The sequence below is a fragment of the Pleurodeles waltl genome, chromosome 2_1, assembly GCF_031143425.1.
Source record: "Pleurodeles waltl isolate 20211129_DDA chromosome 2_1, aPleWal1.hap1.20221129, whole genome shotgun sequence".
In the NCBI taxonomy this organism is placed as follows: domain Eukaryota; kingdom Metazoa; phylum Chordata; class Amphibia; order Caudata; family Salamandridae; genus Pleurodeles; species Pleurodeles waltl.
The window spans coordinates 752,785,036-752,811,072 of NC_090438.1; the positions used below are offsets into that span (position 1 = coordinate 752,785,036).

General features: G+C 43.0%; 1 protein-coding gene across 4 annotated transcripts in view; it reads left to right on the top strand.

Moving 5' to 3' along the window:
* Window positions 1–26,037, top strand: part of ACD (ACD shelterin complex subunit and telomerase recruitment factor) — a 501,602-nt gene that overhangs the window by 74,512 nt on the left and 401,053 nt on the right. For all 4 annotated transcript variants that reach the window (XM_069217682.1, XM_069217690.1, XM_069217698.1 and 1 more), the window contains exon 4: window positions 17,064–17,188. In XM_069217682.1, the coding sequence (XP_069073783.1) occupies window positions 17,064–17,188 (125 nt within the window). The remainder of the gene's footprint in view (window positions 1–17,063; window positions 17,189–26,037) is intronic.

Consider the following 26,037-nt stretch of genomic DNA (forward strand, 5'->3'; position numbering starts at 1 on the left):
TTTATGTTTGAGCCTAAATTTTCCTTTTCCCATTTTTTTCCCCCCAGATTCTTCCAATCTTTTCTGCCAAGTGGCTTCTCTGTATCTTATGAGAGAAGGCGCATTTGAGATTTGCAGTTTGCCAAAACCTCAGATTCATGGCTAATCGGATGTTTTGTACTGCCTGTCATTCTTTATGAAACCACATTAGTATGAGCACAAATTCTGGGGCCAAATGTTAGTGACACATTGCAACAATACTTTTGGATAGATTTTTACATTGATATTCAATAGAGCTGTTGGTCTCTAATGGGATCGTTCCCAGGTTTCAGGATTAAAATAGTTTCTGACTCTGCCTTCTACAGATTCTTACAGAAGTCACGAAAATTCTAGGACTATATCTACAATAGAGATTTTTGTTGTTTTATCTTTTCCATGTCAGAATCCTGCGATCCTGCCATCGGCTGGAGCTACATAAGGACCGTCTACTCACCTGCTGCCATCATTTATACTAGTTTGGAACCTGTGCTGAACTTCACTATTCAAATCTCACATACACCAGATCTACTCCAGAGTTTACTTATCAACCACTAATGCATTATGCGACTTGTATGCCTTATCCGATCATGAGAGCTGAAGAGGAGGCTTTGAGTGAATCTGATTATGTTTGGATCTCTAGCTTACTAATTCCAGCATGCCCATGTGCTCCCTTGCATGAATCCCTGTCGTATTACACAAGATCTGATCTATGTTCCACTCTAGATTTTCATTATGCCCACTGGTTGTTTCCTGGAACCTCTGTGCACTCCTTCAGGCAGCGAGCTAGAGGAGGGTCTTTGACTGCTCTCTCCTGCACTGTGCTGCAGCCTGCTCACACTCGTTCTGAATTCCAGTCACCCTATGTGGCTGTGAGCTGAGAGGAGGGATTTAAGCTGGATGCTCCTGGTTTTTTCTCCAGTTGCTTGCACCCCTGAATCCTTGAAACCTTGAGAGGCATTCCTGATTCCTGCTACGGCTTTTTGCAGTGTCTTGTTTTTGTTTTCCTGTGGCTGCCCAGAGCAGTGATGTGTTTGTGGCTTCCTTGTTTCTCATTCTCACCTTCCTTTACAGCCTGATATCTCAGTTTTCGCTGTTGGGCTTCTGAACTCCTATTATCTGAGTTGCCAGCAATTCCCTTTATTCCCTTGTTCTGAATCTCTGTTCTATCCTTTTTTTCTGAATTTCTGGGTTCATCTCAATGATCAGCAGAGCATTTATTGTTCCAGTGCCTTTTGGGTACATCCTCGAGTTCCTTGCTCTGGATCTCAGTTCCAGTTTCCCTGTATCAGTGGGTCATTAATTGTTCCAGTGCCTGTTGGGTACAGCCTTAAGTTCCTTACTCTGAATCTTAGTTCCAGTTTTCCTTTACCAATGGGGCATTTCTTTTTCCAGTGCCTTTGGGGCACAAACTCGAGTTCCTTGCTCTGAATCCTACTTCCAGTTCCCTGTACCAGCGGGGCATTACTGGTTCAAGTTTCTGTTGGGCACAGCTGGCCCTTTATTCCTGTATTCCTGTTCTTTATTTCTAAAGCCCTGTTTGTAACACGTTGACCTGCCTTTCTCCTTTTATGGTTTGTGTCCTGTCTTTCTACATTCTGGTTATTCTTCCACTCTGGTTTTCTGTTCCATTCCAATTTCTGTCCACTCTCTGTTGCAGTCCCTAACGTTTACAGTCTGGCCTCTGGCTTGGTCTGTTCCAATCAGGTAAGGGAAAGACTTCTGTTGCTCCCAGGTCCTTTGTAGTCTTTCCTGTTTCAGTGTTGGTGTTGGTCTCAGTCCACCTTGCACTGAGTACAACAGTCTTTGTATAGCAGGCCCCACTATGACTTTGCTGTATGACTTTTGTTAAGAGTAATCTGCTGGGGTCAGTCCAAAGGGCTTTCTCTCAGCTACCAAGAGACTTCTTGTTCATGTATCAGCACACCCCTTACTTTGATCATACTTTGTTCTTGCCTATCTCCTGTCCTCTGTTGTGTAGTAGCCCCAATTATACTTTAGGTAGCCTGGTATTACCTTGCTGCGTCTCCTTGCTAAGTGTAACTTCTGGAATCACTTGCCCCTGCCTTCGTTCCATGACAGATATGGTTTATGTCATTATAATTTTAGATTAATTTTACAGTGAATACCAATAATCTGTCAGCCTTTTTTCTCCTTCTTATAATGCAGCTGTTTGGTTCTTAGCATCTTTCTCGCTGTATCTTAGTAGAACCTGCCTGAGTTGCCCTCTGTGATTTCTGTGTTTCTTTTTATGGTTTATGTGAACAAGTCTGTTTGTGTTCAGCTTTATAGTAATTTGCTGTTGTAACACAATCTTTCTAGTTCTATTTCGTCTTAAAAATATTTGTATTGTAAAAAAATCAGTTCTCCCATAATGACCACTTTTACAGCATGCCATCTCGTAGAGAGCATTGTTTATTCCTCATTGTTTTCTTGAAGGTATATATCTAAGGCCTCAGTAATTGCCTGTTCAACACCTGGATCTCGGAATGCTATAGCTGGATCTCGGAATGCTATTTATTTTGTGCGCCAGTTCCAATCTAAGATTGTTTTCTTTACTCTTAAATCATATTGTATCATTAATGAGAAGTAATCTGAAAGTAAGGGATGACATTTCTAGATGATGTTGGATTCTTAATGGGGAGTGATCTAAAAGTAATGACAAGCCTTGATTACTTCCTGTAATCAAGTGGAAGTAAATTCTAAATTGCATTGGAGAGGACGGTATAGTCCCTATCCCAAAAATCCACCTCCACTCCCCTGTGATGGTGTCTGCATGTACCTACAGGATTAAAATCTTGAATTCTGTTCTTCAGGGATGGGGGCAGTGGCATCCTGCCATGATTAGTGGTCTAAAACTGTGTTGAAATCCCACCCAGTAATATCAGCTAAGGCAAGAAATAAACCCCTGAAAAAGCACTTCCCCTTTTCTGTGGGGGCATGTATGCATGCTAATATGTGTGTGTTTTAGTAAGCTTTTCATCAGTACCAGTTGCACTTCCATTGTCTATAAGTAGATTTCCTTTTGATTTTCAAAACCGGCCACTTCCTTGGTCTTTTCGGTTTCTGGCGAGTGAACCTGGAGTATATAGATCAGAGAGTACAATCTATGGACCTCTGTCAGCAAGTGGGTCTCTTGTATAAATGCTACAGCCATATCTTTAGAGTTTTACCATTTCAGGTGGTTTCATTTATTTATTGTATTGTTACTTAAACGCGTTAGAAATAGCTCAAAAGCACATTCAGGATAAAAAGATTCAATAGTGTCACAGCTTAAAAATAAAACAAAGAGTAACAAAACATTAGTGCTTATTGCAAAAGAATAACAACAATACACTGACGAGAGTTAAAATCCAAGATTCTTACACTACATCATATACAGCTGTATCAGTAGTAATGAAACAAAAGATCTAGTTAAAATGCTCTTGTTTAAAAACCCAAGAGCCTAATGGATGTAGGAAAGAACAGGGGCATACGGTAGTGTAAGCTGGTTTGGATTTTAATGTGCAAATTGCAAGGTCTCCAGACATGCAGGGCTATTTGCTAAAGTGTAATGTGCAAAAAGTTCGTACCAACAATATAGGGCATATTTGTTGTTACTGTGTGCAAAAATGCAGGGTCTCTAAATATAAAAACCAACCATCAAAGTGCAGCGTGCATGATCATAACAAGCATCATTGAGTTTGTATGTCCGAATCCAACAAAAGCTGTCAAACCTGGCGGAGCCATGCCTGAAGGGGAACCCAAAGGGGCCAGCCATTTGATTGTTTTTAAACTTTTTTCGGGCTGGGCATTGTTGCCGGAGACAAATAGATATCTTGCAGGCTTCGTCCGTCAATGGCCATGAATTTACCAATGTGGGCCATATCTTTTACAACCTTAGATGTGTAGATGTATGTCATGGCCGCTTTGCATTACCTTATGCCCTTTTGACGAAAGATAGGCCTTGAAAAAACCTGCAACTGAGCAAGCAGGGCTGGACAACAACATGGGGAGCCTGTGCACAGCCGTTATTCCCATTGCCCATAAGAGTATTCTTCCAATGTGTCCTGTATTCATTTATGGGCAAGATTAGTAACCGTGTCATTAGTATGTTCCTAAAAGCTTGTCTCTCCAAAGCTGCTTTAATATATGGCTGACGGGGGACGGTTTCATATGGTTTTTCTAGGCCCTCTGCCCCGTGGATACTTTTAATTTCATTAATGTCCTGTTCCCTGGATATGCACTTGATTTGGCCTTTTAATGTCCTCTTAGTTATATGAGGGTTGTTTGTGTTTTCTGGGAGCAAATTCAATGTGACTCTGGCAGACTCTAAATAACATGACCAACTGCTCTTTTCATCATGAAAAATTGTGCACAAGGTGCCCCATATCAATTCCGGGTCTGCTATAGACACCAGATGATAATATTTAATTATATCTTTTTTTACAATAGATGTCCATTTTTGTAAGCCCAGATTCTAGGCGAATCAATGTGTGCTGCGTGGCTTTAGGGATGCCAAATATTTTATTGTATGCAGCTGTGTTGCAGCGTTCTAGTGTCTCAGTAAGTAAGCTAGGGAGAGCAAGATGGCCATATGTCATGGTAGGTAAGATTTTTGCCCGTATCACTCTTAGGATCCCCTCTGCCGAGAGACTTTGTAAGCTATGATAACAGTTTACAAAGTACATACGTTGTTTTTGTGGCTTTTACTGCCAGTGCTTTGGCGTGCAGAATGGACTTCCCAGAGTCGGACATCCAAACACCAAGATAATTGTATTTGCAGATCGTATTTACTCTAAGGGGTCCTAACTGCCATTCCAACTGTCTTTTCTTCACTCTTTGGCTGAATACCAGGACTTTGGATTTTTTTACATTTGCCCGCAGTGCATTCCTAGTGTTACATAGATGAAGTATTCCCAAAGCTCTCGTCATGCCAATGTGGGTGTGGTTCAGTAACAGCAGATCGTCCACGTATTGAATTAGGGGAAGTTTGAGGTGGCCAAGTTTTGGTGGAAATTTATGGCCCGTCAACAACTCCGCCCCCAGGTCGGCAGTGCATAAATTGAAGAGAGTTGGGGCGATAACACAGCCCTGCTTGAGTCCCTAGTTGGTATACATTTTCCCAGTAGCATGGCTGTTTGTGTTCCTAATCCACACCCACGTGTCAGTGTACAAAGCTGTAATTGCCACCAGGAGCTGTTTCGGGAATGCCCCACTCTGCAAGTTTAGACCAAAGATGTGCTGATCAGTTCCATCGAATGTGTCACTGTAGTCAGTGATTCAGGCATAAAGATGGAGCACACTCAGTTCAGCGGCTTTTGCCCTAATTATGATAGGGTGATCACGTTATCTATTGTTGAAGAATTTGGCCTGAATCCTGTCTGATAGTACAGGATGATGTTACTCTTGTTGATCCAGGCCTCGAGCTCACACAATAGCACCTTTGCAAAGGGGAGTCCATCCACGTCTAATAAGGAAAATAGCCTGGAATTTTCAGGAGTGCTGCCATCTCCCTTTTTGTGAATAGCATACAGGATATAGCCTTTCCATGATCCTGGAATGGTCGATAATAGAATACATTCATTGATCAGTTTGTGCATGTAGGGTGCCTAAAATGCCCGATCATCCTTAAAAATGCCCCCTAGCATGCTATTAGGGCCGGGCGCTCTGTCTGCGTGGATAGTCTTCAGGATACTTACAGTCTCTTTTTCAGAAATAATTATTGTGCTCTCCTCCAAGTCATCTAGTGCGTTGGCGAGTGAGGTCTTGACGCCGTCCTTCATTATCTCTGCGTCAACATATAGACTTGTTACATGAGTACACCACCTGTCAGCTGAGACAGAATTTTCCTTGACTATTGGTTTACTTACTAAAATGTATATTGCGAGTCCAAAATTCCCTGGACTTGCTGGGTGGTAACAGGGTATATATGTAGCCATTCCATCTCTAGTTGTTTTTGTTTCGTCTGCCATACCAGTATTTTGTGAGCTGTCCTTTCTGCTTTTACTTTACTTTCCGTATAGGGAGTCTTCCATCTGTTATGATGGGCCTCTGCAAGACGACATTTTCCTTTGTTCTCCTTGAACTCTTTGTTTTGGCGAAATGAGGACCTCTGGCTTCCTATGTGTATAGTGTATTGATTTTTATGTTTATTTGACGTTGGGGCATCATGTAGCTTGCATATTATTACCTCCCATTGTTTCACAACAGAGTTTGGTTTGTATGTTAAATCAGAGAGGGTGGAGGCTGATTTCCACCATGCATACCAAGAAGCTTGGCCCCATTTGATTCTTCTGGCCATTGGGCCAATATTTGATTGAAGCGGTTGGCCAACCAATTTTTCCTTCCTATGTGTCGTTGCCCACACATTAACCCACAATGGATAGCAGATGGTGATCAATTTCTGTTCTGTGCAGAACTTGATAAGCTACAAACCTTCTTTGCAAGGTCTTACTTAAAAAAAATATAGTTCAAGGTAGGTAAGTCCTTAAAGGTTGGAATTAAAGTACCGTTTTGTTCAGCTGAACTTAGACCAAACTCATTCAAGCAAGCCTCTAGTATGTGCCAGGGAGGGCCACTCTTTTCTGTGGCGGGTTGACACAGCTCTCTGATATTAAAATCACTAGCACCTGTTTACTCATGGCCAGGGTATTCATAAATGACGGATCTTATCAATTTGATGATGTGCTTGGTATTTGCAACTTTGGTGTTGCCCTGAGTGTTGATGTACAGGTTTAGTGCTATGATAGGGGTAGGTATTCCACCTATTTCCAGTTCCTTGATTTCCAGGGCCTGCACATCATCGGAGGGAAGACTGTATTCCTTTATTTTCACTTGAAAATTCAATTTTACGTAGACTAAAAAGCCGACCATCAGCCTCCCAAAGAGATTTTTCTTTTGCACTGGTATGTGGATAGCATGAAACCCTTGAATGTCAATGTGCATCGTCCACCACATTTCTTGCAGAAAAAGAATGCTGCCAGATTGAAAACATTCCAGGCCATTTATGCTGCATAGTAATGTGTGTAGGCCCGCCATGTTCCAATTTATTACCTTAATTTTATCTCTGTGTGGCATCTTATTCCCCTCTTATACTGGGTGGAAGACTACATATGTGCAGTGAACGCTGCCGGTAGCCAAGGCCAGTCAGGATAATCTGTACTTTGACTGATTGACTGACCTAGTGGGCCTCTCGGGGATAATTGTTTCCTGTATTCCATGTCAATTGGATTGTAATTCGTTTTTCCTAGTTCTGCGGCCTTGCTTACTTTGTTTCTCTGAAAATTGTAAGGTCTGTGTTGTCTTGCAGCAATACTTTTCATTTGTCTGGAGAATTATGTGGTTTCCTCGTGCCAGCGCTTGTTGTCTCTCTGCTAAGATGTGTGGATATTTTTCCTGGGCCAGCGTACTTACGTTGATTTTCAATTCCTGTAGTTTCTCAGCTTCTGCTGTGATGTTTATGGCATCTGCAGTGTCGGACCATTCAGTTAAGGTAGAGTCTTTGTGGTTGGTCAAGACACAGTTCTTGAATTGCACACATAGCAGATTTGCCAATGTGAGGTATGTAAGCAATGGAATGTTGTTCCAAAGTTATGAAATGTTAGACCTGTTTAATATGTCCCAAGACCCTTTTGTCCTAAATTCTGGGGTGAAAATCAAGACAGGAATGTTAGGTGCCAGCAGCTGCTCAGATTTTTCTCTTTGAGTGTCAGCACTGAGGTGTGGGGGTGACTGATTGCCTTTTCTCACTGTATCAATGTAGGTCAGATGATGATGCAGGCCCTGTGCATTATGTGATGCTACTGCTGGGATTGTTACATATGGCAGATGTCCATCTTTTCGGGTTCCTGATGCTGAACCCCTGCCCTCTTCCTCCTTGTTGATTTGTGTGTGGGGATCATGTCGTTTAAGGTCCCAGTTGGGATTGTTCCACTGTCTCTTAAATTTTCCACTGCTCCAATTGGAGTGCGTCACAGGAGTCCTAAGAGATTGTTTGCAGTCATGTGCGACTTCAGGGGACTGAGTGCTTAGTTGTAGATTAGTACATCTACTGTTAGTTTCCACAGCCTCTGCAGAGGTTTTCCTTAAAATGTTCAAGACTTGCGTGGCATAGTCTGAGTTTGATTTTCCTTTTTCTGTTTTGTGCCCGCATGCAGACTTGAGTTCTGCTTCTTGATGAAATGAATGTGACTGGTTAGATGTTTTTTGCAAGGGTGGTTTCAGCTGAAAAATTGGATAGTTCTCCAGGCCCTTCTTAATACAGTCGGTGCCGTTACCTTGCCTCTCTGTGCATTGTAGTGCAGCGGAACGTTCTTTCTGACCATTATGGGCGGGCCGATTTAGTCTACTGCTGTTTTTCATCGATTTTCTTAATTTTTACTTTTGACGCAGTGAAAGCTGTGCCTTGCCATTCATGTTTTCTAGGGCCATCCCACTTGCCTGTCTGTGGGGCATTAGTAGGTTTCCCGGCTGTGCTCACATTAGCATTTGACTGATCCTTTTGTGCCCCAAGTTTATCCCCCTCCATAGTCAATGCTGTTAAGTCAACCTGGGTAGTCTTCTTACTGGCCTTGTTCTGCCCAACAGTGTTACTGTTGACCATTCTTAGTGCACCAAGTGATCTTGGTCTGCCGTGGACGAGGTTTTTTGTTATGCCTTTGTCCAGGGTTTTTGCATTCACTTTTCCCTCTTGCAGAAAGTTTGTGGAGAATGTATCCTTTTGCCTGGAGTCCAAACTTATAATTTTACACAATAGCTTTGGCAGCATGGTTAGCTTATCAATAATGGCTTTGTTTGCTATAGTCATTACCATTGTGTGTTGCCCAAAGCTCGATCTTCATACTTAAGATGTCCAGCTTTTTGTCCAATGATAAGACGCTCTGAGCCAGAATGTGTACGAACTCCACCTGGACTTCTAGCTTATGTGACTGTCAAGAGAGGTCCTTGACTACAGCTAATAAAGAAGAATTAATAGTAGTGATGATAGTCAGTGGCACCTTCCTAGTTGAGTTAGAATTTAGGATCTAATCCCCTGTGGGTTTACTGCTCTTAAAGCCCCACTGTTCTGCCTCCCTCCATGCTGGGAGCATGCTCCCTGGTGTCGGTTAATAGTTGGGCAAGTTTGTGTTTTGCCTGATGTTCATGTTCAAACGTTGGCTGTACCAGTGAGTGTTGAAAGAGCACAAGAAAGGTTTGGCCACATCCCAAGGGGCACTCCCAAGACTGAACTGTTCCCTGCAGTACCATAAACATTAATCTCTGGCACATCAAATGATCTGTGCTCTTCACTCCCCTATGTTATGTACCTACCCTCGTGAGAAAGAACACAAAGAGTGAAAGCATGAGTGAAAAACATGTTGCATAAGTTGTGCGTGTAAAAATACTTGCACCACCAATGTGATGGTGTTTAGAGCTAAGTTAAGCACAAAATGAAGTCAATGGTCAAGATGGAGCAGTGGTTAAATACAGATATCATTTCAGGTACCTTGCTGTTTGTGCTGCATCTGCAGCATCTCGCTACATGCTTTTTTCCCTTTGCTATATTTTTATCGCCTTAGGGCCTGATCATGATTTTTGGAGCTGTGACTCTCACTGTGCTTGATGCTTGAGGTGCTCCTTGCGCCCTTCGTAGCCTGACCATTTCAGATGGGTTTTCCTCTTCATTGGCGAATTCAGGTCCTAAATGTCTAGTGACAATATCTTAGTCAGAGCCATTTCTTTGACATTGAAGGAATGCATCTCTGAGCGCCTCACGATAACCTCATTAGGCAGTATTACACATTTTGTATTTGTACGTTTCTCTGTGTGAAAAAAACTGTCAGGAATATAAACTTGTACCTGTTGCATAAGAAAACAAAACAATAGGAAAGAAAACATGAAACAGGAAAAGGAAAAGGAAGGATTTAGGGATAACAGTACACAACTATACCTGACCTGACCGTTGATGGTGTTGACAACAACACCATCAACGACCACACCAAGGATGTCTCCTGCTGACTTCAGTCCCATCTAAGATGACCCAGTCTTGAAGACCGCATTGATGGCAACCCTTCTTTCACCATCAATATAGAACCAAGCAATAATACCCATCACAAAACCTACACTGTTGACGTCGACCTCACTGACAACACCATCATCAACACTCTTTTCTACATTAGTCACTTTTTCACCTGTAAAGGTGGCAGCAAACCTTCCCCCAGACTCTGTTCTCTGAAATAGAAGTGGATTTCAGCAACCAGGGCACTTTTTATACAGCCTGTAGTCCTGAACATTTGGGTGTGGATTATGTCCCTGAGTTTTAGGGAGAACCCTTACCATGCCAGGATCAGCCACAACCCTCCTGAAACCTACTGACCGTGTTGTTGCCATAAAGACTCTTAGGTAATGCAGGTGTCTGTTGCATTTTTGTCAAACTTATAACAGGTGATGGATACCTTTCAAATACTGCTCCTCAGCATCCTGCTGGACAACATGTCCACCATCATCCACCACTACCTCCATTACCACCACCGCTTCCTAGAACTGTCACACCACCACTAGTCATGCCAACTTTTTTCCCTTTGCTATATTTTTATCGCCTTGGGCCTGACCATGATTTTTGGAGCTGTGACTCTCACTGTGCTTGATGCTTGAGGTTCCCCTTGCGCTCTTCGTTGCCTGACCATTTCAGATGGGTTTTCCTCTTCATTGGTGAATTCAGGTCCTAAATGTTTAGTGACAATATCTTAGTCAGAGCCATTTCTTTGACATTGAAGGAATACATCTCCGAGCGCCTCACGATAACCTCATTAGGCAGTATTACACATTTTGTATTTGTACGTTTCTCTGTGTGAAAAACAACTGTCAGGAATATAAACATGTACCTGTTGCATAAGAAAACAAAACAATAGGAAAGAAAACATGAAACAGAAAAAGGAAAAGGAAGGATTTAGGGAAAACAGTACACAACTATACCTGACCATGGCTAAAAACACTCACTACGGAATAAACTGCATCTCCAAGGTAACAATGCAGAAATCCGCAAAGTATATTCTGACGAACAAAGAAAGAGGAAACTCAAGCCAGATGTCCTGACTAAAATACATTTTTTTTTTTTTGCTGCAGCAAGGAAGAATGAGAAAATGGTCTTTGAGGGAGACAATATCACAGTTTTTTAAGATGTCATATCCTCAAGAGCCAAATGAAAGTCAAAGACAATACAACTTATTTGTAGAATCACAAAATTCATCATAGATAAGTCTTAACCTTCTATCTCTTGTTCTCCTTAAATAATAAGAGACATACAGTTCATAAGAAAGAAGAAGCATTGTTGATCCTGAAAGTAACTCCCTAGAATAGAAGTCAGGAGAAGTTGCAGAAGGAGGAGAAAGGAATGAACAAACCATGGCCCAAGAATGGCAATAGCAGCATAGTATGAAAAATAAATCGAAAAAACAAAGACCAACAGGAAGCCACATCAAAAGACTACTAAGCAAGACGTTGATTATATCCTTTGTTGATTCCCTTTGGTTACGTAAGTATTTTGTTTCTTTTGCTGGCTGGCTATCACAGGCCCATTAGAAAATCCCATTAGAAACGAACTAATAAAATGCTAGCTAGCAATGTAGAACATGTAATCTATTTTAAGTCCAAGTTAAGTGCAATATAAAATTAAGTATGTTTTTCCCTTGTGGGACCAGACAAGAAACCAGAACCTGTCACTAAGTTATATACAACTCACATTGTTTGTTGTACCTTTTCCTGTATAGCTTCACAATCAGACAGTGTCATGTTAATGGGTATATTCTGCTGTAAACGTTTCCACTTGGTCAACTCTATTATCCATTTTCCAAAAGTGATGATCTAAGTCAAAAAGAGATTTTCAATATCCTGGCACACCGTGGAAATTTATTTTCTGATTTTTTTGTATTTTTTTTTTGTGCAAAAGTCTTCCTTGGTTTCCTGAGATGACATATCTCCTTGACTAAGAAAGGTGCTTCAGGCTTCTACTACCAGTTCAGAATTGGCAATTGGTTTCACCAATATGTTATTGCTTGATACTGTTTTCCCTTTGGTTTAGGAGGCTGCTGGCGCCTCGCCAAGCACCTACACCCCGCACTCCAAAGGAACATGAGTAATCTACACCATGACCTACTCACCAGATGCTGACAAAGGTATCCATCGCAGGTTTTAGTGTCAGATTGAACTAACAAGGCCTCACAGAAATCTCTGACCATCCTACAGAGCCACCAGTTTATATACATAATAATCCATATTTATTTGGATCTCTCCCTCCCTATATGTATGTGTGCTCAGTTCTTGATGCGACCCTCAATGGAATAAGAAAAATCTCTGGTGCCCTCCCTACTTCTGAGAAAGGTCGCACCAGACTTCACCATGTCTATGTTCACCATCTGTCACTCACCCAAGATGGGGATCCCACCCAACTCCAATTTGGCTAGGGGCCACTCATTTTTGATTTACCAGGTTTATAGGGGATCTTTGCTCACCTCTCGAGGAGCCTCTCACTCCCAGTACCTTTCTTGGCCAACAAGTCCAGTGGCCAAGCCACTGGGAATATCCAGCCAGGCGACACCTCCACTGCTCTCTCTGCAGGCCACAGGTTGAAGCGTTTGTTCCTTTCCTCTACTCCTGTGACAGGAATGTACAGTGACTCCCAGCATGCCACAGAGGTGGAATCAGTCAATCCCTCCCTGGACCAGGCTTTGCGAATCCACACTGAAGTTGCTGCCTGGCCATGGAGTCAGCAATGACTTCCAAAGACAGTTCCCCACATGCTCACCTCTGCAGTTCGAGTGCTATTCTGATGCAGCGGCCATCTTGATCTCGTAGGCACCAGCAAGCCTTAGGCAGGGAGTTTCTTTTTAAAAATGACAGCCCAGCGTCACCGCTTCATATAGGGTCAGTCTATTCCCGGAACTAAGAAATGGCCTGTTTCCATGATTAGATGCCAGTGATCAGCTGGGACACTTCCATCTGGGACCCTGCCCTGGTCACATGCCCCTGCAGGCAAATGCCAAGCTGAAGAAAAATGCTAGCGAGTGGATGTGGAAGTATTGAGAGAATGTGAATGGATCACATACAAATTATCCAAGCAGTGATTTTGAGCAGGGCTAATCTCTGGGTAACCAGGAGCCTTCTAATTATTTTATTAATAGAGACTAAACGTGAATTGAGCAAGAAGCTGTACTGTGAAGTAGAGCGAAAACCTCAATATAGTTTGGATTGCTCATGTGATTTAGCAGATGCTGCCTTTAGATGATGTTCTGCAGTATGTAAGGTACATTTCCTGATTGAGGCAAGGCAATTGGTCACCATAAAGGTTCACCCTGCTCCAATATGTCCAGCTGATGTGTAGTCTGTGCATAGTAATAGTACTTTAGTGGGAAAGGACACCAAGAGAAATTTCAGCAAGTCGTTGGTACATGATAAATAGAAGTGCTAGCCTTTGCAACCAAGTTACAGCCTAACCAAATGGTGCAGCAGTAATCACTGCACTATAATAGAAGTATCCAGAGGCCTACACTGTGGTTGCTTCCTGCTTTTGTGAATGCAGCAAATTGCTATTACACATTGACTTTAAATTAGTGCATTAGAAAAATGTGAACACTAATAATATTATTGAAAACTTGGAATTTTATCACTATATTTGTACTGTTACAACTGCTTCAAATGGTCAGACAAAATGCTAACTTGAGCCTTTACAACCAATCCATGACTTCAAGTGATGCAAGAGGGGGAAGAAGCAGAGTAAAATAAAGGGAAATTAGCACTCCAAAACATGAAAGTATTTAAAACTGTAGCTAGCAAACATATGAAAATACCACTGTTAGTTTAAATAAAATCAACACAGAGCCATTTCTATTCCTACCTGCCTGAGGTTGGTGATAATTGAAAAGCCTCAATTTTGTACACATGTAGAAGACTCCACAAGCTGAAATTCCTGCACAATACTATCCTTATCCCTGAGTTTGGCCCTAACTCAAAGTACATGTTTTTGCCTCAGTCTGTAACCATCAGCTTTTCCAGTATTGGATCTTTCATGTATTTACATTCTTGAACCCTTCTCGTGCTGGGAATCCCCGATAACTTTAATCAGCAGTAAATAGTGTTAAAACCATGCACTGTATTTGTTTAGTACCGCATACACCTCATTTGAAACAACCCAGACGTCCGCCAGTGAGGTGGAAGTGCAAACTCTCAAACTACTCAACAGAAAACAGTGTAGCTCAGATTTGTACTGCTTTTTCTGTGTGAGGGAGTTCATCAGATGGGCTCTGCGCTAACCTTTCACTGACATTGTCCTGATACTTTCTGGTGCGCCCTGGAACTCAGCCGTATCTTCAGCTTTTAGGGTACTGTAAGTTGTTGTTTGGGTAATGTTCTAGAAAATATCAGTTTTCAGCTCACCAGAGACTTTACTTTCACCAGTTGTCAAAAATCTCTTTTCGAATCCTTATCTAGCTTTGGACAGAAAAAGATCTACATTGATGACCCACATGCATTCATTGTCACGATCCAGCACACAAGTTTTCACTCTGCAACATTTATGAAACCTTTCCTCCAAAGGTTCTGAGGATTCGGAGAGAAAGTTTATAGACTGTGAACTAGAAATGAAGAATTACAATGTGTGTAAGGGAGCCCTCTGATCTGGGGATCAGTGAAAAGTGCTCCATCAGATACTTCCTCATAGACAGTGCAAAAGCGTAAACATGTAGGGTTTCCAGAACTGGATTTACATCTCAAAGCGACTTCACCTACTCCCACATAGAGAAAGACGGGAGTTGCCTCAAAAAAACAATCTAGACAGGATGAGCACCAGCCTGCACAAAACCTGCACAGAACTCCAGTTCCCTTGACATCTTAACTAAACTCCGGTCTTTGCTGATGACTTCTATCTCCTCAGCATCAATGTCGAAGAAAAAAACAATATAGTCAACAACAATCCCATTGTAACCTATGGAACAGGCCTCATTGACCACTGTGTAGAGATCATCATCGACAATAATTCGTCGACAACCAGACCCTCGTCTAAAGTGACAGCAATTTTGACAGCAAGACCCTTGTTGACAACAACACCATCAACTACCACACCAAGGATGTCTCCTGCTGACTTCAGTCCCATCTAAGATGACCCAGTCTTGAAGACCGCATTGATGGCAACCCTTCTTTCACCATCAATATAGAACCAAGCAATAATACCCATCACAAAACCTACACTGTTGACGTCGACCTCACTGACAACACCATCATCAACACTCTTTGCTACATTAGTCACTTTTTCACCTGTAAAGGTGGCAGCAAACCTTCCCCCAGACTCTGTTCTCTGAAATGGAAGTGGATTTCAGCAACCAGGGCACTTTTTATACAGCCTGTAGTCCTGAACATTTGGGTGTGGATTATGTCCCTGAGTTTTATGGAGAACCCTTACCATGCCAGGATCAGCCACAACCCTCCTGAAACCTACTGACCGTGTTGTTGCCATAAAGACTCTTAGGTATTGCGGGTGTCTGTTGCATTTTTGTCAAACTTATAACAGGTGATGGATACCTTTCAAATACTTCTCCTCAGCAGCTTGCTGGACAACGTGTCCACCATCATCCACGACTACCTCCATTACCACCACCGCTTCCTAGAACTGTCACACCACCACTAGTCATGCCAACTTGTGAAATTATGGCAGAATAGGGGGCACACCGGTTTCAATTACTTTTGATTTGGATGAAGAAGGCAAATTACCATACTATGCAGATAATTAGAACTGGGATGATCATCATACCAAAAAAGTGGCAGCCAACCAAATTCCTCCTCAGATATCATATCCCATTTTAATGCTGTACTGTAGACAGCAGCTAGGAAGATTAATGACCAGTGATCTTGATGTTGCAGCTATGCTTCCTGAATGACTGGACTTTGTTTGGCCTAAAATTGCCAGCCACAATTTTGGCTGTGGTACCCCATTAGAGAAGTAGTACAGGGACCCAGACTCTGCCTGCCTTGCAGGTCATCCGAAACCAGACTCTTTTATTGTGTCTGTGGCCAATTGCAGATCAAAGAACCCTGTCACACCATTGTCTACATTCGCTTATATAGACGGCAGGCTTATAGGTAATATGGGCTGTAGCGTTTCTGATAGTTCCTTCTAACTACTGCTTCTTCACCTTGTGAGAAATTCCCAGGCATCAGACTGGATCTAGAAATCTCTAAAGCAGTATTCACGCATCCAGACATGACCAACAGATGCACATTTAAATGGCACCAATGCACACTGATGTCAGTTCCTATATTTCTGCGCCATTGGACGTGGTTCCAGAGCTCTATTTCTTTTATCTATGATGAGAAATTTATTAAACATTTTCTCTAAACTAAAAATGATTTCAGTGTGCAAGTGAAATGTCCCCCTGCTCCCCTCTCCCCGCATTTCCTCCCTCCCCCCCAACACACACACAGACAACAAATGTAAGGTTTAAACCTTATAGGGGTCTGTTCCTAACAGTTTCCCAAGAGCATAGCACCACCACACACACACACACATTGGACAAGAAGCGGAGAAGAAAGGCAGGCAGCTGAAAGCCACTCTTCCTTTGAACTTATAAGAACATTAGAGAATACTACAGTGAACAGTAATCGCTTTACATTCTCATTCACAAGTCTCGCATACTAGTGTTTTTATAATGACAGAAGCACTTTGAGAGAGTAAAATGTTGCATAGCCAAATCTAAAATGAAGTCCTAGTGTGTGACTTCCTCAGCAACTCATGTAGTCTACAACATTCGTTTGGGGCATTGGGTTGGGACTTCCATAACCAGTACATAAACAATAATGAAAAATTTAGAAATGTAACCGAGATTTGACAATGCCAACTGTGAACATTTATCCTAATGGCAAGATGTTTAAGACCTTCTCTTTGGGTGTCTGAATGTAGAGGACAAGTAATTAAAATATAGATACATTACAGGGCCGTCTCCATGCTGCAAGGAATTGGGGGGAGGTTTGGGTGGGGTGAATCTTCACACAAAATGTCATAGTTATAAATTGACTATTTTGTTTTATGAATTCTTCCATAGTTTGTGAAAATGCCACAAAATCAGTTCGACAACCTCACCGGTCCAGCTGCTGTTGTGCATATTTCTGACAGGGAATCCTACATACAAGCTGTTATTACCAATGGCGCCAAGAGGAAAATGGAAGAGTAAGTGGGGTTCTTGGAGATCATGACAAAAGGGCTGCCCAATTGATAATTTCAGAAATGTTGCTATGTTAGTTTTGTTCTTAGCGCTGTTTTTCAGTTTTGTGTTTGTTGTTGCCTTATAGCATGTATCACATTGTTATAATATTCTGAAGCTCTTCTACTACAGCCATTTGTGCTAGTTTTTTTTTCCCCAAAAGTTCCATATTATCTGTCTTTCGCTCCCATACAGCTTGTGCCCACTCCAACCCACCAGCTTTCACCCACTCCAAGCCATTGTTCTGCTTTGAAAGGCTCCAATAAGTACTTAATTTAAAAACTAGATCAGTGTTGGTTAGTGATTGATGACTTAAACATAAATCATAATTTCAGATTTTGTTGTTGTTGTTGTTTGCTCCATTTTCGTACACATTAGAAACTTACACATGGAAATATATTAGGAGTGGGCGCAACTCGTGGAGTTTCACTCTGCGGAATTCTGTGGTGTTACATGAAAACTCTGGAAAATTCTGCAGAGTTTCACGAACTCCCTGCCTTGCACTAATTTTTAGTGTCCGGAGCTCGTTCTGTGCTGAAAAATCAGTGCCAACGGCACCACAGAGTATGCAAGAGACCGCTACTTCTCGAGTTGCTTTTGCTGCCTTTAAAGTAGATTTTCTGTTCAAGTAGCAGCTTTCTCAATGCAAATGATCACAGCCACCTGGGTTGGGTTAATCTTGCTGGATGCCCTCCCAGTGCCTGAAAATCACGCTAGGGTACGCCAGATCTCATTCACACTTGCTAACTTACTGTTGGTGAACCACACACAAGAGAATCCTGCCACGCGGTTGAATTACACCAAATTTCTCAGAAACCTAGATCTTGGTCCAGAAAGACCCTTTTTAAGTCAACCCTAGATAACGCTTGCGATGTCGCTTAGCAGCTTGTTGTATATACTTTGTGGACTTACAGCCTGCCCACTGCCTTTTATTTGTAATGTCAGTGTCCTTTAAAAATCCTTGCTTGCAAGTAGTTAATGTTTGCTATTTGTCCCACCTGTTGGTCAAGTGTTTACTCCAATGGCCGCCCTGAAGTACTTCTACCCTTCCACTTGTCCCATTAGTATCTGTAATGGGACTACTTTTTTCTTTGGCCAAGAGCACTATACACGAGCGCTCGATCTTTCCAGTCACTCCAACCTCTGATTCAGTAAACAGCACCACACCCGCTTCACAGCCACTGTGCTTCATATTTCAGCATGGCGGCCACGTGCCTAACTTTTATCTATATGGGGTGCACTTACGCATAATTCACAGTCGGTATCTTTCATGTTTTTTTTGTTTTTTTTTGTTAGTACCCCTCACGGAGGAGAGAAACACACAACTGTGCGTCCGTCTTTGAGCATCTGCAAGGCTTCTGCCAGACATGTGACATTTTAACATCAGGCAAACGTCATGCTAGTAACGCCCTTCCTGGGTCTTCTTTATCCCAGTCTCCATTTAGCGTTCACCTGCATCGTCAGATAAGTACGCAGTTGCTTTGGTCCGTTGGCGTCCTCCTTTGTTCGGTGCTCTGCTGCTTCTGCCTGTTTTTGCTGACTCTGGAGAGGCTCGGCTCTATATCAAGAGGCAGTGTTGAGGAAGGTGCAGTAAATCTCTCATGGCTAAGGTTCCGTTTACTGGCTAGCTTCTCCTTGCATTTGAAATACTAAGCCTTAAGTTCTGAATTCGCTCTACTTCAACTGTCAAAAGAAGCTTACCACTGAAGTTTGAAGTATTTGGTTAGAGCTATCTAAGTACAATAAACTGTGGCAATATTGTAAAATACAAGAGCAAAGCAGCGAATATTTGTTCTATTAATCAGAACCGTGTCACTGTTAAGCCACTCGGTGTACATAAGGGGTTTGTTAATCACAGCACCGTGGCTACCAGAAAAGGTCGCCCCTATTTGGGCCAAGGCAGAACCTACAAGAACAAGAACCTCGCCACACTTCCCGTGGGCCACAGACACAGACTACGAGTAGGTCGTGACATTACGCCAGCACCAAACTGCTAGTGTCTGACTTGTATTGTATTTTACTGGTGGGCTGTTTGAATAATTCTTATGGAACAGGCTTCTGTTGTATTTTCACACTGTTCAGATGCTTGGCTGCACATGTTGCTTGAAATCCCCAAAATTGGGTCATTTTACACCACACAGCTCACAGTCTCTTTTAGACTGACATTATCTGTTGCTCCATAAAATATATCTCACACATGCCGATATATATATATATATGTTCGATGGCATGTGTAGCTGCAGATACACATGCTGTGCACATCCCGCCATCTGGTGTTGGGCTCGGAGTGTTACAAGTTGTTTTTCTTCGAAGAAGTCTTTTTTCGAGTCACGAGACCGAGGGACTCCTCCCATTTCGACTCCATTGCGTATGGGCGCCGACTCCATCTTAGATTGTTTTTTTTCCGCCATCGGGTTCGGACGTGTTCCTTTTCGCTCCGTGTTTCGGGTCGGAAAGTTAGTTAGAATCTCGGAAAAATCGTCGGTATTGTTTGCGTTCGGTATCGGGTTAGTTACAACAGATCGACACCGAATTAAGAAGAGCTCCGGTGGCCCTTCGGGGTTTTCTTCCATCCCCGTCGGGGCCTGGTCGGCCCGGCCACGTGTCTCTTCAAGGCTGATGGAACAGACCCCATTCCGCTTCTGTCCAAAATGCCATAACAAGTATCCATATACAGATCAACATCTGGTCTGTAACTTGTGTTTGTCACCAGAACACAAGGAGGATACTTGTGAGGCCTGTCGAGCATTTCGGTCCAGGAAGACACTCAGGGACCGAAGAGCAAGAAGACTGCAAATGGCGTCGGCGCCGACAGGACAAGAGCGTTTCGAGGAGGAGGAAGAAACATTCTCCACCCAGGAGTCGGACTCTGAGGAGATCGATCCCGAGGAAACGCCGAAAACCGTAAGACGTCGAAACCAAGAACTCACGAGAAAAGCGCTAAAGCCCAGGGGACGCCACCGCCAACAGGCCATGGCTTAACCCGAAAAGTAGGTGACCGTTCATCGGCACCGAAAAAGGGCGAGCTGGTGTCGAAGTCATCCGACTCCGGTCGAGATACCGGCACACAGCAATCTCGGGCCCGAGATAGTGGCTCAGAGAAGATTCGGCACCGAGACAGCAGCACCGAAACGGGTCAGCACCGAGAGAGCACGACGCCGAAAGTTAAAAAGATTTTGTCGGAGCCGAAAAAAGCAGCCGAAAAGGTTTTGGTACCGAAATATCCGGCCTCGGAACCGAAAACAAGTTCCTACACTGAGGAACAAGGACTGTCCACACAAATAAAGACACATAGATTTGGACAGGAATTACAGGCAATAGAGCCAGATCACACACAAAGACGGCTCTTTATTCAAAAAGATACAGGGAAGATCAGCACTCTTCCTCCAGTCAAAATGACACGCAAGCTTGCCTTCCAAGACAAAGACAAACAGCCACACGCAAAGGTGGCTAAACAAGTAACACCGCCACCATCCCCACATCACTCTCCGCAACCATCAGCGGTAGCCACTCCACCAATGATGCAATCCCCAACTCATACAGGAATGAGTCAAGATGACCCTGACGCATGGGACCTTTATGACGCACCAGTGTCAGATAATAGTCCAGAATGCTATCCAGCTAAACCATTGCCACCAGAGGATAGTACAGGCTACGCACAGGTGGTGTCAAGAGCAGCTGCATTTCATAATGTCAGCCTTCATTCAGAGCCCTTTGAAGACGACTTTCTTTTTAATACACTGTCGTCCACACACAGCCAATATCAGAGTCTTCCTATGCTACCCGGAATGCTAAAACACTCCAAACAAGTGTTTGAGGAGCCTGTTAAAGGGAGAGCCATTACTCCAAGAGTAGATAAAAAATATAAACCGCCACCAACAGACCCAGTGTACATTACACAACAGCTAACACCAGACTCTGTTGTAGTGGGAGCAGCGCGCAAAAGAGCCAACTCTCATACTTCAGGAGATGCACCACCTCCAGATAAAGAAAGTCGAAAATTCGATGCTGCAGGCAAAAGGGTGGCGGCACAGGCAGCAAACCAGTGGCGTATTGCAAATTCGCAAGCTTTGCTAGCCAGATATGATAGGGCCCATTGGGATGAGATGCAACACCTTATTGAACATTTACCCAAGGAGTTCCAAAAAAGAGCGCAGCAAGTAGTAGAAGAAGGACAGGGTATCTCCAATAATCAGATACGGTCAGCAATGGATGCTGCAGGCACAGGTGCTAGAACTGTCAACACAGCTGTAACAATAAGGAGACATGCATGGCTGCGTACATCAGGATTTAAACCAGAGATACAGCAAGCTGTGCTGAATATGCCATTCAACGGACAGCAGTTGTTTGGGCCGGAGGTGGACACTGCGATCGAAAAACTTAAAAAAGACACTGATACGGCCAAAGCCATGGGCGCACTCTACTCCCCACAGAGCAGAGGCACATTTCGAAAGACACAATTTCGAGGGGGGTTTTGAGGGCAAACCACAGAAGCCACAACCTCACAAACAAAGCCCACTTACCAGAGCCAGTATCAGCGGGGCGGTTTTCGGGGACAATATAGAGGGGGACAATTTCAAAGGAATAGAGGAAAGTTCCAAAGTCCCAAAACTCCTCCAAACAAGCAGTGACTTCAAGGTCACAAATCCCCAACACATAACACCTGTGGGGGGGAGACTAACCAAGTTTTACAAACATTGGGAGGAAATAACAACAGACACTTGGGTCTTAGCAATTATCCAGCATGGTTATTGCATAGAATTTCTCAAATTCCCTCCAAACATCCCACCGAAAACACGCAATATGTCAAAACAACATATAGATCTTTTAGGACTAGAAGTTCAGGCATTGCTACAAAAAGAAGCAATAGAGTTAGTACCAAAACAACAAATAAACACAGGAGTTTACTCCCTGTACTTTCTGATACCCAAAAAAGACAAGAGTCTGAGACCTATACTAGATCTCAGAACATTAAATACCTACATCAAATCAGATCACTTTCACATGGTTACATTACAAGACGTAATCCCACTGCTCAAACAACAAGACTACATGACAACACTAGACCTAAAGGATGCATATTTCCATATACCAATACATCCTTCACACAGAAAGTACCTAAGGTTTGTATTCCAAGGGATACATTACCAATTCAAAGTGTTGCCATTCGGAATAACAACTGCACCAAGAGTTTTTACAAAATGCCTAGCAGTAGTAGCTGCACATATCAGAAGGCAGCAAATACATGTGTTCCCGTACCTAGACGATTGGTTAATCAAAACCAACACGCTAAGACGGTGTTCACAACACACAAAATATGTCATAGAAATCCTCCACAAACTAGGTTTCTCAATCAATTACACAAAGTCACACCTTCTGCCGTGTCAAACACAGTAATACTTAGGAGCAACAATCAACACTGCAAAAGGGATTGCCACTCCAAGTCCACAAAGAGTTCACACATTTGACAATGTGATACAGACCATGTATCCAAATCAAAAGATACAAGTCAAACTGGTGATGAAACTACTAGGCATGATGTCTTCATGCATAGCCATTGTCCCAAACGCAAGGTTGCACATGCGGCCCTTACAACAGTGCCTAGCATCACAATGGTCACAAGCACAGGGTCAGCTTCTAGATCTGGTGTTGATAGACCGCCAAACATACATCTCGCTTCAATGGTGGAACAGTATAAATTTAAACCAAGGGCGGCCTTTCCAAGACCCAGTGCCACAATACGTAATAACAACAGATGCTTCCATGATAGGGTGGGGAGCACACCTCAATCAACACAGCATCCAAGGACAATGGGACATACAGCAAAAACAGTTTCACATAAATCACTTAGAACTGTTAGCGGTATTTCTAGCGCTCAAAGCATTTCAACCCATAATAAGACACAAACACATTCTTGTCAAAACAGACAACATGACAACAATGTATTACCTAAACAAACAGGGAGGCACACACTCGACACAGTTGTGTCTCCTAACACAGAAAATATGGCATTGGGCGATTCACAACCACATTCGCCTAATAGCACAATTTATTCCAGGAATTCAGAACCAGTTAGCAGACAATCTTTCTCGGGATCACCAACAGATCCACGAATGGGAGATTCACCCCCAAATACTAAACACTTACTTCCAAATGTGGGGAACACCACAAATAGATCTATTTGCAACAAAAGAAAACTCAAAATGCCAAAACTTCGCATCCAGGTACCCACAAGATCAGTCTCAGGGCAATGCGTTATGGATGAGCTGGTCAGGGATATTTGCTTACGCTTTTCCCCCTCTCCCACTCCTTCCATATCTAGTAAACAAATTGAGTCAAAACAAACTCAAACTCATACTAATAGCACCGACATGGGCAAGACAACCTTGGTACACAACACTACTAGACCTCTCAGTAGTACCTCATGTCAAACTACCAAACAGACCAGATCTGTTAACACAACACAAACAACAGATCAGACATCCAAATCCAGCATCGCTGAATCTAGCAATTTGGCTCCTGAAATCCTAGAATTCGGACACTTAGACCTCACACAAGAATGTATGGGGGTCATAAGACAAGCTAGGAAACCTACCACTAGACACTGCTATGCAAATAAGTGGAAAAGATTTGTTTATTACTGCCATAATAATCAAATTCAACCCTTACACTCATCTGCCAAAGATATAGTAGGATACTTACTACAATTGCAAAAGTCAAAGCTAGCTTTCTCTTCAATAAAGATACATCTAACCGCAATTTCAGCCTACCTGCAAATTACGCACTCAACTTCATTATTTAGGATACCAGTCATAAAAGCATTTATGGAAGGCCTAAAAAGAATTATACCACCACGAACACCACCAGTTCCTTCATGGAACCTCAACATTGTCTTAACACGACTCATGGGTCCACCTTTTGAGCCCATGCACTCTTGTGAAATGCAATACTTAACATGGAAAGTTGCATTTTTAATTGCCATCACATCTCTAAGAAGAGTGAGTGAAATTCAAGCATTTACCATACAAGAACCATTTATTCAAATACACAAGCATAAAGTAGTTCTACGGACAAATCCAACATTTTTACCAAAAGTGATCTGACCGTTCCACTTGAATCAAACGGTAGAATTACCAGTGTTCTTCCCACAGCCAGATTCTGTAGCTGAAAGAGCACTGCATACATTAGACATCAAAAGAGCACTAATGTACTACATTGACAGAACAAAACTAATTTGAAAAACAAAACAACTATTTATTGCTTTCCAAAAACCTCATACAGGGAATCCAATTTCTAAACAAGGCATTGCTAGATGGATAGTTAAGTGTATTCAAACCTGCTATCTTAAAGCAAAGAGAGAGCTGCCTATTACACCAAAGGCACACTCAACCAGAAAAAAGGGGCTACCATGGCCTTTCTAGGAAATATTCCAATGAACGAAATATGTAAGGCAGCAACATGGTCTACGCCTCATACATTTACCAAACACTACTGTTTAGATGTGTTAACGGCACAACAAGCCACAGTAGGTCAAGCTGTACTACGAACATTATTTTAAACAACTTCAACTCCTACAGGCTGAACCACCGCTTTTGGGGAGATAACTGCTTACTAGTCTATGCACAGCATGTGTATCTGCAGCTACACATGCCATCGAACGGAAAATGTCACTTACCCAGTGTACATCTGTTCGTGGCATTAGTCGCTGCAGATTCACATGCGCCCACCCGCCTCCCCGGGAGCCTGTAGCCGTTTAGAAGTTGGTCTTGAACATTTGTAAATTTGTAAATATATTACTTTAAACTTCATTATGTACATACGTATTCACTCCATTGCATGGGCACTATTACTAGCATACACAACTCCTACCTCACCCTCTGCGGGGAAAACAATCTAAGATGGAGTCGACGCCCATGCGCAATGGAGTCGAAATGGGAGGAGTCCCTCGGTCTCGTGACTCGAAAAAAGACTTCTTTGAAGAAAAACAACTTGTAACACTCCGAGCCCAACACCAGATGGCGGGATGTGCACAGCATGTGAATCTGCAGCGACTAATGCCACGAACAGATGTACACTGGGTAAGTGACATTTTCCAAATGAACATCTGCATAGAAAGTGAACTCTTTTTATTGGTGAAATATTATTGTGCACTGTGGTTTATGCAGTTTAGCACAGTGGTAGGTGTTACAGTAAGGCACACAAGAATCTGCTTGGAAAGTTGTTCTTGCAGTGGTCTTGGGAGATATTAGTGATAGTGAAGACGTGGTTCCCTGGAGCCCAGCCAGGGCACTATCTTCATCTTTTTTGGGGCAGCGAGTGGAGATCCAATTCCCCTGTGGCCCCAGGCAGCTCTTTGCCTCCATTGGGAGCAGGCATTGCTCCCTCCTGCAGGGAGCAACAAAGCCCACCCCCTACATCACTCCCCCCACTCCCCTGGGTCAGGAGCAATTTTATCATCTGTTTCTTGCCCACCCCAATGTGGGCAGGGAAACAGATGAAAGTACACTCCCAACGGGTGGGAGCATTTTTCATGCTCCCGTCTGCTGGAAGGGGACGCATTGTTTGCTGTCGCTAGGCGGATGCTTTGTAATTGCTCACACCATGCAAGAGTAAACACAGTGTGCGGGCAGGGAAACTGGTATGTCCCGTGGGTGACAGCTTTGGGAACAGGGGTGCACAGGATCATTAATGGTTCCAGGAAGGGGGGTGCCCTCCATTTCATTGCATGCCTGGGCGTCCCTTGGGCCGAAAACAGCCTGGGGAGGGGGACTGCATCCCCCATATTTTTTTTTCATGGCTTGTCCCCGGGAGGGGA